Source organism: Miniopterus natalensis, chromosome 19, assembly GCF_054644295.1.
Source record: "Miniopterus natalensis isolate mMinNat1 chromosome 19, mMinNat1.hap1, whole genome shotgun sequence".
Taxonomy (NCBI): Eukaryota; Metazoa; Chordata; class Mammalia; order Chiroptera; family Miniopteridae; genus Miniopterus; species Miniopterus natalensis.
This window is the reverse complement of record NC_142099.1, coordinates 13,843,913-13,857,146: the sequence shown is the minus strand read 5'-3', so window position 1 is coordinate 13,857,146 and position 13,234 is coordinate 13,843,913. Positions and strand designations below refer to the sequence as shown.

The following is a 13,234-nucleotide window of genomic DNA, read 5'->3' as shown; positions in this document are numbered from 1 at the left end:
AGAGAGAGTGGAAGGGGGAGAGTGAGAAACATCAATGTGAGAGACACATTGACTGGTTGTCTTCTGCATGTGCCCTGACCTGCGCCCCAGATGGAGCCTGCAACCTAGGTGCATGCCCTTAGCCAGAATTGAACCTGGGACCCTTCAGTCCTCAGGCCGAGGTTCTAACCACTGAGCCAAACCGGACAGGATGGAAACTTTGTTTTTTTAATTTTTTTTTCTTTTAATCCTCATCTGAGGATATTTTTCCCCATTGCTTTTCAGATAGAATGGAAGCGAGAGAGAGAAAGAGAGAGAGAGAGAGAGAGAAAAACATCAATGTGAAAGAGACACATTGGTTGCCTCGTGCATGCACCCTGACCAGGGCCAGGGATCAAGCCTGCAAACAATGTGCCCTTGGTTGGAATAGAACTGGGACCCTTCTGTCTGCTGGCTGATGCTCTGACCACTGAGCCAAACCAGCTAGGTATGGGAACTTTCTTAAACTTCAGAACTCTATAACTCTAATTAAAGATCCAACCTTGTGTTGGTTGTGTGACTGAAAACTTACTTATATTTTAATTATACAAGTAAAATGGATGAATTTTGTGGTGTGTAAATTAAAGCTGTTTTTATAAAAAGACTAATGAAGAATGCCAAAGTTAATCAGTGCTGCATATTTATTTTCTAAAAGTGTCAAATGCTTAGGCTGCTTAAGAGAGAGCATACGCAAACCAACAGATGACCAGACAAGTTCTGATATTTGAAACCCTGTGAGCAACAAAACTTTTCCTTCCAAAATGCAAGATAAGACTGAAAGACAGTGCCCCAGGGAAGTACTCATATTCTGCAGGTTCAAAAGCCGGGCACAAATGAAACCCCAAGTTTCTAGAGACTTCCTTGGCATTTGGGAGTGTTAGGGTGATCCAGATTAGAGTGAGATTGCAGTTATGTCCATGACAGCATCAATTTCATTCTTCGTTTTGGCTGTAGATACTTCATCCTATTGGAGTTTGTTTACAGACAAGATCAGGTCAAATAGATTCTTTAAAGGCATAAATATTTGTTGGCAGTTCACTTGTAAAATGAGAGAGTTGAATGTATTTTTCCAGCTTTAACATTCTCTCCTTCTAGAAAAGTGGAAAGAACATGGTTCGAGGAGTCATTCATTTATTCAAAACACAGGTATTGAATCAACTATGCTTTCTGGACATTGGATCAATGCATTAGAGGCTAGAGTTAAGGATACCTTATTCCCCTTGATAGCTGTATATCTTTGTGAAATCACCTATCCAGCTGAGCCAGAAATTTGTTGTGTGTAAACTTGAAAGTATAATAACATACATTGTTCTACAGGATTTATCGTGAAGATCAAATCACCTATGATAACGTAAGTGAAAGAATTTTGAAAAATGGCAGAGTACTATACGGATATGAATAATTACTATGGAGTGAGTCCATGACTCACTATTACAAATAACTGCACTATTAGTAACCCAGGGATTCCTTTCTGAAATTTTCTAAATTCTCCATTTCCGTGGTCCCGTATTCCAGGTGTCACGAGGCGAGAAGGATTAGTTTTCCGGTTAAACTACTGCATCTCAATCGCAAGGCATGTTTTGAGTAGGATAGCCCCAAGAACCGAGAAAGAGAGGTTATTTCCTTAAAATATTTTTGCCCACAACTGACGTGCTAGCCTTGCGGCTTCACCCGCCCTAAAATAGGACGGCGCCTCGTGGTTGGACCATGCTCCTTGACGTCCTGACGCTACGCGCCGCGACTTGGCGGCGCGGACGTAAGCTGCTGCCGCTGGCTGACTTCCGGTGGCACGGACGCCGAGTTTCCGCGGGATCGGGCGCTGGTGAGGGACTGTCGAGTGCCGTGAGGCGGGAAGTGGCGAGTGGGAGCTGGACGTTCGGGCGGAGGATGTCCAGGCTGAGGGGGCCGGGGGTGAGGGCAGGCGCGGGGTGTGTGACAGAAGGTAGAGGTGTGAGGGTGTCTAGCCGGGGGTGGGGTCTTGGGCCGGTCTTCGGCGGCCCCTAGGTAAACAGCGCAGTGAGGACCCCTTTTTGAAATCTTTTCCCAGGAGGGGCTCGCGCTGGGGCTACCCCCGGAGCTGCGCGCTTTCACCCTGTTGGTCTCACTCCAGTTCCTAAAAGGTGAGCGACTTTAGAACTGCTGTATTATAAGTGCCTGGAGCTTATCCCTGTACGCCGCTGGCTTTAAATGGCAGCTGTGTTTCTTAATTTTTTTTTTTTCCCTTTTCTGGATCTCAGTAATTCGTGTGTGAAATACAGGACTCACCTAAGCTACTTCCACTCCTCTTAACCCACTCACCACCCTCCCTGTCAACGGGATCTTCACGTGTTTGTTGAGTTTTAATTAGCAAGATACGGGCGTTGGTAAATTGGAGGGTGGGGGAGATCTCTCCTAGTGACCTGTGGAAACTAAGTTAGGGAAGTTTAAAACTAACTTTATAGCTCAAGCTCATAAGAGTTAGAACTTTGCCCTGGCCAGTTAGCTCAGTTGGTTAGAGCGTCCTCTGGATACACCAAAGTTGTGGGTTTGATCCCCGGTTAGGGCACATAGAAGAATCAACCAATGATGCATAAATAAGTGGAACAACAAATCTCTCTCAGTCACTCTCACTCTCTCAAAGCAATAAATAGGGGAAAGAATTTTTAAAGGAAAAGGAGGCGGGGAAAGAGTTAGAACTTTTATTTTTCATTCCTCTAGTCCAAGCTTTCATCTAGTGCCCTGGTAGGTGGGCATTCAGACCTTGAACATTGTCAGTGATGAAGAACTCACTGTAACACAAGGCAGCTTATTTTATTCTTGTACCTGTTTTATTGAGTAAAGTTCTTTGGGTAGAAAGTTTCGATATAATGCTTAACTCTTGGTCCAAGTGCTGCATAAGATGAGCACAGAGTAGGAAGTTCACACTTTTTTTGTTTAAATATGCTTTTATTGATTTTTTTAGAGAGAGAGAGAGGATGGGAGAGAGTGAAACATTGATGAGAGAGAGAAACATTCATCTGCTGCGTCTTAGGGGATCGATCCCAAAACCTGGCCATGTGCCCTGACAGGGAATGGAACCGGTGACCTTTCGGTGCATGGGAGGACACTCAACCAACTGAGCCACACTGGCCAGGGCCATGCCCTCTTTCATTCATTCGTTTCTTCAGGGAACATTCATTGAGTGTCTTCAATAGGGCAGATATTTCCCGGTACTAGGGGTACTAGTTGAAAGAGTTATTTTCCTGAAAAAGCACATAGGTTTTGTGGAGGGAGATGGGAAGGAGACAGACACGAGGCAGTCACAAAAGTGATAATTATTATAAAAGAGGTTTGTAAACAGGTGCTATAAGAACATAAGATACCCTCCAGTTTAGATTAGTGTTGCCCTTAAATGTGATAACTGGAATTGAAAGCAAGAATTTAGAAGTAACATAGTGCAGAGGACAGTAGGAATCTCTCTTGTTTACAACACAAAATTTCTGTTAATATGGCCTAACCTATTTATTTCTTTATTTGTTAATCCTCACCCAAGGATATTCCCCCCCCCCCATTGATTTTTAGAGAGAGTAGAAGGGAGGGAGGGATGGGGGAGAGAGGAGAAGAGAGAGAAAAACATTGATGTGAGAGAGACACATCCCCATTGGTTGCCTCCTGCACACACCCGGACTGAGGTAAAAAATGGAACTTGCAACCCAGGTACTGTCCCTTGACTGGGAATCGAACTGGAGACCCTTTGGTGTGTTGGCTAACACTCTAACCAGTCAGGGCAAGGCCAACCTCTTTAGACAACCACACTTTGCTTTTGGATTGTTTCTGTTAATGCAAACAACAATAGAAAACACTTATTGATCTAATAAATTACTATCTACTCATGTAGGTGCTATTTTTATTTCACTTTATAACTGAAGAAACTGAGATTTAGATTAAGTAATTTATACAGGGTTACAAAGCTGGAGAGAATCTGACCTGGGAGACAAATCCAGACAGTTTGACTCAGGATGGTCTCAGCATCATGCTATTTTACCCTCCTGATGGTAATAATAATAACTGACACTAATCACTTACTATGTAGTTCTTTTTTTTTCTTTTTTTAAATATATCTTTATTGATTTCAGAGAGAGGAAAGGAGAGGGAGAGAGATAGAAACGTCAATGATGAGAGAGTCATTGATCGAGCCCGCAACCGGGGCATGTGCCCTAACCAGGAATTGAACCCCGATCGCCTGGATCCCAGGTCAATGCTCAACCGCTGAGCCACTCCCAGCCGGGCGCTATGTAGTTCTTATAACAACTCTATGAGGTAAAAACAATTTTTTTTACAGTTGAGGAAACTGAAGTTTAGAGAGGTTAAGTCACTCAGCCAAGATAACTTACTAATCAATGGTAGAGTTAGGATTTCAACTCAGGCACTCTACCCACTGTCTGTCTACTTCCACCTAATGGGAGATTGTGTATTTGATATAAAGTACTGTGCTTATGATTGAAATGAGTAAGTGAAGAGGTATTTGAGGAAGTATTATCATAATTAATATGAGGTGATGAGAGCTTGCTTTTTTCCTTTCAGGATGGGACAAAAGTAGGACTTTTAAAATGTTGCCCAGTAAGAAGAGAAGAACTGCAGTGACTGAACTCCCACAGCATCAGGGCAACCAGGAGGAAGATGACTTAGACCTAGAGTCAGCTGTTAAACCAGAATCTGACCAGGTTGAAGACTTGGGGTCAGTGTCACTGTCCTGGGGTCAAAGTCATGATAGAGCAGCTGACCTCGAAGTTGAATCTGTGCAGGATGCAGGAAATCAGCTTGGTATAGAGGACCCATCTTTGAGCTCCAGGGTACTTATCCAGGACACAAATGCACCAGCTCTAGAAGCTGTTGATGTGGCCATCTCTAAGGGAATCACCCTACCTTCCTTGGAGTCTTCCCAGCACCTTAACGTACATATTGATAAAGAAAAACTCCATGCCACTGGCTCAAGGAGAGGGAAGAAAATAACACTCAGGCCTAAGCCAGTTACCCAAGAAGACAGAGGTGATGATCATCCTATCACAAAGGAGCCTTTTTCAGGAGAGCCTAGTGAAGAAGTTAAGGAAGACGGAGGTAAGATATGCAAGGTCTTTAGGCTACATTTTCCTTGTAAATAACATTTTGGCATTGCTTTTGCCTTTGCTACTTCACTCTTGGCGGTGCCTTTACAAAATTTAGTTTTTCTAAAAGGGGATCCTGATTTGGTATGGAATTGGAACTGCAGAGCTCCTAAGGTCAGCGGTGTACTTTATGAATTGGTGGATACTTTCTTCTTTCTTCCCATTCTTGAAATCTTCTGTGTTCTTTCCTTTCTCTATCCTTTCATGTCTGGAGATATGTACTGTGTACCGCTTTTTGTGATTTGATGGGTATCCATGAAGTGGGCCTTGTGGAGGAGTGAGCTGTCGTGGTTGAAGAGGGAGAGACTACTGCCTGGGACATTGGGAAGGACTTTACAGAGATGACATAACCCTTGGGACTTGAAGGATGAGTTGCAGTTTGACAGAATGATGGCATGGGGTTTCATAGGCCAACAATAGTCTGCTCAGAGGTCAGAGGCAGAAGAGGATGGTGACATTGTTGCTTGGAAGAAGTGGTGAGAGGTGACGTCAGAGTGGTAGATTGTGTTTAGATTGCGAAGGGCTTTGTTTTTCATGCCCATCTACCAGGGCGCTAGATGAAAGCTTGGACTAGAGGACTGCAAAGTAAAGTTCTAATTTAGGCAGATTTCAGCTTTTAATTAGTTGGTTTCTACAGTTCTCAGGTAATTGTCTTCATGTTATCATTTACATTTCTTACACTGGCAGTAAACAATTTATATATATGCTCTGAATAGGGCTTTTTCTTCTCTATCTCTCTTTTACCCGCCTTGACTTCTCTCTAAGGTCTTCTCTCTAAGGTCTTTCAGCATCTAGCACATTGATAGGAAAAAGGAAGAGTGGGGTCCTAAGAGGTTTTTTGAGAGAGGAATTAAATTGAGATAGGCCTGGCTGTGTGGATCAATGGTTAGAGCATTGATCCATGCACTGAAGGGTCATGGGTTTGATTCTGGTCAAGGGCATGTACCTGGGTTGCAGGTTCGATCCCTGCCCCAGTCATGGTGTGTTCTGGTGCCTGCGGGAGAAAACAGTTGACCGCGTCTCTCTCACATTGATGTTTTTCTTTCCCTTCCTCACTCCCATGCTCTGAAAAGCAGTGGAAAAAATATCTTCAGGTGAGGATTAACAACAACAAAAAAGTTTAGATGGGTTCAGAGAAAAAAAAGGTTGCAGAGAAAAGGAACATTTTCTCTATGTGGAGTATGGTGCAGCGGATAAATGTAGGAATAGTTTTAGAGTAGTTGCAAATGTATTTTAGGTTGCAAAAATATAAATGGAAGCTCTACCTACCAAAGTGAGCTTCTGTATTTTGCTTTAGATGTAAAGACTCTAGTATGTTTGTTTAAAAAGTCATTTGTATCAGTTCAGTTTTAAAATGTTAGACATTGTTAATTCTACAAATTATTATAGATTGTTGAATAATGAGACCGCTCTTCTATGCTACTGATAGAAGTACCGTTTTTTAAAAAATAATTTTTAAAAATTGATTTTAGAGAGGGAGAGGAAAGGGGGGGAAGAGAGAGAAGAAACATTCATTTTTTGTTCTTTATTTATGCATTCATTGGTTAATTATTGTATGTGCCCTGACTGGGTTTCGAACCCGCTACTTTGGTGTATTGGGCCAATGCTCTAACCACTTTTCCACACCAGCCAGGGCAGAATTTCCCTTTATGAGAAATTTGGCTACGAGGAACTTTTGATTTGATGGATTTAGGATTCAACTCCTTGTACAGTCCATATTAAAGCCAAAGCCTTTAGGCTTTTTGACATTGTGATGTTGTCATGGGCTCCAGAAGTAACAGAAGTAAAATTGAAGGTAAATACTATTAAGGATTGATTCATATTTTATTTCAAAATAAAGGCTTTTTTTCTTTGTTGGTGGGGAGGGTCCTCCAGTTTAAAATCATACTTAACGCCAGTTGAAATTGCTAATATTGATGAGATAGTAGTTCACAAAAGTACAGAATAGGCTGTCAATTTTGAATGGAGCTGAGTGACAAATAACGTGACCCCTTTTTGAAAACAATCTTTTTGACTGTAATACACACATGGAAAAAAATTTCATAAATACAGAAAGCACACAGTGAAAAATGAGGCACTCTTTCACTCTGTCCTCTTCCTCAAGTTGTCTTCTCAATAGCAATCACTGTTTAATAATTCCTTGTGTATATTTTATAGATATTCTGTGTATTCTTTTTATTTATTTAATGTGTATTCTTTTCCCATGGCAAATTTATTCTGTTTACTTCTGCTACTGCATGAATGTTTCTTTGCTTTTTTAAAAACTACCCCCAAAAAGAAAAATAGCACTCTTTTAGAGTTGAGGTGAGAAAGGAGAAAGTTGTCTAATGAACTGTAAAATGATATGTTGATAATTTTTAGTGATTTTTACTCTAATACTCTGTAAAATTGATTTGCAATGTCAGTTCAGGATATTGTTTATAGTTAATTAAGTGTGGTGTTAATAGTCACCTATATAAAATGTCCCTCTGTCGTCAGGAGTATAACCTACCCCCCCAAGTACTAATCTGATTTTTCTATAGGAAAAAAGTGCTTAGCTCACAGTGTTAGAGAGCTAGAAAGACCTTAGCAATTATCTACTTCAACTCCCTGACATTACAGATGAGTAAACTGGATGTGAGCATATTTCAATATTTTTCTTAGAACACTGTCTTTAAGAGAGAGGAATGCCTCTATAGTATATGCATCATTAATGAAGTTATCTACCTAAAAAAGACTTTATAACAAGATCCTGATTTCTACAACAGAGTATGACTGAGAATGGTGAAAGTGTGAAGCATTGTTTGTGATTCTTCTAGGGAAACCTCAGATGCATTCTGGAGGAGAGATGCCTTTACTGCCAGCAGGCAACCACTCTGTAAAACCAGGAGCCCAGCCTAGAAAATCATCTCAGCCAGATGTCTGTGCTTCTCCTCAAGGAAAGCCACCCAGGACTTCAGATCACCAAGCTGAGGAAGAGATAGAGGATGATGGACTCTTTATTCCAATGGGTAGGCTTTCTTTTTTTCACTTTAAAAGAATAAAAAAAAAAGAACTTTCTTTATTGAAGTATAATGTGAAAAAGAGTGTACATATCCTAAGATATACAAGTTTATTGAATTTTCAGAGTTTTTAATACACCTATGTAACCAGCAACCAGATCAAGAAACAGAATATTATTGCTCTGGCTGGGTGTCTCGGTTGGAGTGTTGTACCATACACCAAATGTTGCGGGTTCAATTCCTGGTCAGGGCAAATGCCTGAGTTGCAGGTTTAGTCCTCAGTTGGGGCACATACAGGAGATGGCTAATCAGTATTTCTCTAACATCTATGTTGTGTTGTTGTTTTTCTCTCTCTCCCTCCCTTCCCCTCTCTGAACATATCCTCAAGTGAGGATTATAAAAAAATCAGTGAACATATCCTCAGGTGAGGATTGAAAAAAAAAACACAGAATATTACCAGTACGCAAAAGTAGTACTCCCTTTCAGTTATTACCAGCACCCTACCCATGAGTAACCATTATCCTGACTTCTGGCAGTGTAGATTGGTTCATCTGTTTTATACTTTATATGAATGGAATATTTATGCATGTTTTGTGACTGCCTTTTTTCACTCAACAATATGTTTATGAAATTGGTCCACATTGTTGCGTGTACTTGTAGGTTGTTCATTTTCACTGCTATGTAGTTGGAATATTCTACATTTTCTTTATGCATTCAACTCTTGCCCTGGCCAGTGTGGCTCAGTTGGTTGGAGCATTGTCCTGTACACTGAAGGGTCGTGGGTTGGATTCCTAGTCAGGACACATACCCAGGTTGTGGGGTCTATCCCCAGTTGGGTGGGTACAGACTGCAACTAACTGATCGATGTTTCTTTCTCTCACTGATGTTTTTCTCTCTCTCTCCCCTTCTCCCTTCTCTCTATAAAACAAAAAAAAAACAAAAATGAGAAACTCATAATGGGCATTCAGATCATTTCCAGTTGTAGGCTACTCTGAATGGTGCTGCTGTGAACATTGTACTATAGATCTCTTGGTGAACATATGTACTTTATTTTTGTTAAGTGGAATTAGTAGGATTAGACCTTTTTAAAAATTCTTTGAACAATATTTTTTATTGTGAAATATAACACATACAGACAAGTAAATAGACTTCTTTATTCAACTTAAAATGCTTTTAAGGTGAACCTCAGTGGTTTTATTTTATTTCTTTGTTCCAAATTACTATGTAGTTTAGAAGTGGTGATAGTGGATATCCATGTCTCATTTTTGAACTTGGGGGAAGGTGTTCAGTATTCCTTCATTATGTATGATAATAGTTTTAGGCTTTTTATTATTTGAACTTTTAAATTTTATTTTGTTAGAGAGAGGAAGGGGGTGCAGAGAGAGAAAAGAGAAACATTGATTTGTTGTTTTACTTATTTATGCATTCATTGATTGATTCTTGCATGGGCCCTGACCAGAGATCAAACCTGCAACCGTGTGGTATTGAAACAGCTCTCTAAACAACTGAGTTACCTGGCCAGGGCAGTTGTAGGCTTTTTATATATTGTATGAGATTAAGAAAATTTTTTTTGCCCTGGCCGGTGTGGTTCAGTGATTAGAGCATCAGCCTGTGTACTGAAGCATCGCAAGTTCAATTCCCAGTCAAGGGAACATACCTCTGTTGCAGGTTCAATCCCTGGCCCCGGTTGGGGTGAGTGCGTGAGGCAACCAATTGATCTGCCTCTCTCACATCGATGTCTCTCTCTCTCTCCTTTCCCACCTCTCTTACACTCTCTCTAAAAATCAGTGGAAAAAATATCCTCGGGTGAGGATTACAACAACAAAATTGTATTTGTATAATGTTTCATTGGTTATACAGCACTTTGATATATATTATTTAACTTAATCTACATGGCATCCTTGATGGGCAAATACCTGTATTTTAAATATGTTTTTATTGATTTTTAGAGAGAGAGGAAGGGAAAAGGAGAGAGAGACATTGATGAGAGAGAAACATAAGTTGGCTGCCTCCTGCACGTTCCCTACTGGGGATCAAGCCTGTAACCTGGGCATGTGCCCTGATTGGGAATCGTACCTTTGACCTGTTGGTGCATGGGTTGACACGCAACCACTGACTCACACTGGCTGGGCAAATATCTGTATTTTATAAGAGAAAAAAATGAGACTATTACCAAGGTTACCCTGCTAAGTTATAGAACTGGGCCACAAACCAAGGCCCAGTAATATAGAGCACTAATTAAGGCTGCTGAGGGTCTAGAGCTAGAGTGCTTTGGCTAAAAAATATGGTCTCTCATTACTAGCTCTTGGAAAAGTTTCTTATCTTTTTGCCTCAGTTTCTTCATCTGTATAGTGGGGAAAAGAATAGTCTACCTCATAATGTCTTTATGAAGAGTAAATGAATTAATATATATATAAAGTGTGTAGAAGAATGTGACAAAATAAATAATCAATGAAAGTTAGGTATTATTACTATAACAGCTCTACCACCTCCGCCATTACCACCACTACCATATCATAGTCTTTGATTTCCAGGGCTAGATGGCTGGCAGCTTGTTTTTCTTTTACAAGGTTGCCTTTTGGGGTTAAGTTCCAGGAGCAATTATTTTAGAGATTCTGGTGATGTTCTTGGTTGATTTGCAGAAGAGCAAGACAGTGAAGAAAGTGAAAAAAGGCAGAAAAAGAAAAAGGGAACTAAGAGGAAACGAGATGGAAGGGATCAAGAAGAAGGGACTTTGGCTTATGACCCGAAACTGGATGATATGCTTGACCGTACCTTAGAGGATGGCGCCAAGCAGCACAATCTGACAGCAGTCAATGTGCGAAACATTCTTCATGTGAGTAAGACTGGAACAGCTATGTAATTGGAATGGAAATTTTTCATGGAAAGCAAATAAACATACTCAGGAAATTCTTGACTCTTGGTATGTGAATTAACTAATTTTGTGTTACCTATGGCAAAACATTTTACATTTCTTTCTTTTTTAAAAATATATTTATATTGATTTCAGAGAGGAAGGGAGAGGAAGAGAGATAGAAACATCAATGATGAGGGAGTTGTCATTGTTCGGCTGCCTCCTGCGCACCCCTGACTGGGCATTGAGCCTGCAACCGGGTATCAGACTTCAACTCCTGGATCCTAAGTCGATGCTCAATTGCTGAGCCACTCCCGGCCAGGCAAAACATTTTACATTTCAAGATAGAGTTCTCTTTGCACTCAGCACATGTTTGAAATCAGAACACATGTTAAAGAAGAGCTTAACTGGAAAGATAAACTGTTCCTCTACTTCCTTCCACTGATTTGTTTATTGTATTATTTATCATAGTTTAAGATGATAATGTTTATACTGGATTTACTCTTTTGTGGGTTAATATGCCTGAAAAGATGCCCAGTTAACAGTTTACAGTACTTTGCACATATGCAAATACTGTTCTTTGATATGTAGCAGCACAGCTATTTACAAAGCCTTTGTTGTTTATTACTGTTTCTCTTAAGCGTATAGTTACCTCAGAATCTCTTTTTATGTAAGCCATTCCTATTCCCTGTAGCAGCTAATAAAATCACCTTGCTGACCGGTCAGGGGATAACTTGTGTCTGCACTTACATTAATTTAAGTAATTTTATACACCTTGCTGACCGAAGTAGCTGGCCTCACAGGTGAGTTCTGGTTCAAAACAGCCTGTCAGCAAGGTGATAAGATGGTCCATTTGCTGTTACATTGCTTGGAGCTGAGTGTTTTTGTCCAAAACTTGCTTCTTTGCTTTTAGTTGCCTTCCATTACCCCAATCTGAAGCTGTTTGAGTATCTAGCTCCCATTTGTCTCTACACATGTCTAGCAGAATTAGAGAGATGAATATTATTTAGATGATACACCTTTGTTGCATAATGTGCAATTTCATCTTTCTCCAGGAAGTAATCACAAATGAACATGTGGTAGCAATGATGAAAGCAGCCATTAGTGAGACCGAAGATATGCCAATGTTTGTGAGTAGTTGATTGTCATTTTTTAATGTCATGGAACAGAGCTACCTATAAACTGGCTAAGTGTAGGAGGTCACTTCAGAGTCTACAGTTTGACAATTGGGGGCAAAGCATCTCAAAATCGAAGAATTACACAATGATTTTTATTGATTCTTCTTCTCATTTTCCCCTCTTTAGGAGCCCAAAATGACACGCTCTAAACTTAAGGAAGTGGTGGAAAAAGGAGTGGTGCGTGTTTTGTTTTTTCTTTATTGTATATTTTGGTTGGTAAATAAGATCTAATTTCAGGTTATTTGTAGGGAAAAAATATAGAGAAAATTTATTGTGGTCTAGGTTTCCCTTTTTTTTTTTTTTTAAAAATATATCTTTATTGATTTCAGAGAGAGGAAAGGAGAGGGAGAGAGAGAGATAGAAACATCAATGATGGGAGAGCCATTGATGGGGCCTGCAACCCGGGCATGTGCCCTGACTAGGAATCGAACCCGAATTGCCTGGATCCCAGGTCGATGCTCAACCGCTGAGCCACGCCCGGCTGGGCTGGGTTTCCCTTCTTAACAAAAGAGTTGTAAAAGACAAGTAAAGATAGAATATATGAAGTCATCGTCATAGTTTATTTTTATTTTAGTTGATGTGGTGCAATTTTGGAAGTGCTAGGTAACCATTTAGAATTGTTGAAAGCAATGAGAGGTCAGTTCTATTCATGTTATATGTGGTAGTGTATAGAGTAGTGTTTTTCATAGTGTGTCCCAGGGACCACTTGCATGAAGATCACCCTGGTGTGTGTTCCCTCAGGAGTTCTTTTTTTTTTTTTTTAAATATATATATATATATTTTAATATTAATTTCAGAGAGAGAGAGGGAGGGAGAGAGAGAGAAACATCAATGATGACAGTCATTGATTCGCTGCCTCCTGCATGCCCCCTACTGGGGATTAAACCCATAGCCAGGAGTGTGCCCTGACCGGGAATCGAACCAGGAATCAAACCATGACGTCCTGGTTCATAGGTGGACATTCAGCCAGTGAGCCACACTGGCTGTTCCCTTAGGAGTTCTTGTTAAAAATGCACGTTCTTGGGCTCACCTCAGACCTAGAAAGCAGGACCCATGGGTAGGGCCTGGGTATATGTATTG

The 13,234-nt window shown here is 40.5% G+C and overlaps 1 protein-coding gene across 4 annotated transcripts in view; it reads left to right on the top strand.

The window, feature by feature from the left end:
* The first annotated feature begins 1,693 nt into the window (after positions 1-1,693).
* The window catches only part of GON4L (gon-4 like), a 43,377-nt gene continuing 31,836 nt past the window's right edge, over positions 1,694-13,234 (top strand). Inside the window, exons 1-7 of one of the 4 annotated variants that reach the window (XM_087828258.1) lie at positions 1,694-1,840; positions 2,066-2,138; positions 4,561-5,094; positions 7,940-8,131; positions 10,765-10,958; positions 12,032-12,106; positions 12,281-12,331. In XM_087828258.1, the coding sequence (XP_087684384.1) occupies positions 4,587-5,094; positions 7,940-8,131; positions 10,765-10,958; positions 12,032-12,106; positions 12,281-12,331 (1,020 nt within the window). In that variant the 5' untranslated portion in view covers positions 1,694-1,840; positions 2,066-2,138; positions 4,561-4,586. Of the gene's footprint in view, positions 1,841-2,010; positions 2,139-4,560; positions 5,095-7,939; positions 8,132-10,764; positions 10,959-12,031; positions 12,107-12,280; positions 12,332-13,234 lie in introns of those variants that run through there. The other 3 variants (XM_087828256.1, XM_087828257.1, XM_016221484.2) reach the window with 3 other exon arrangements.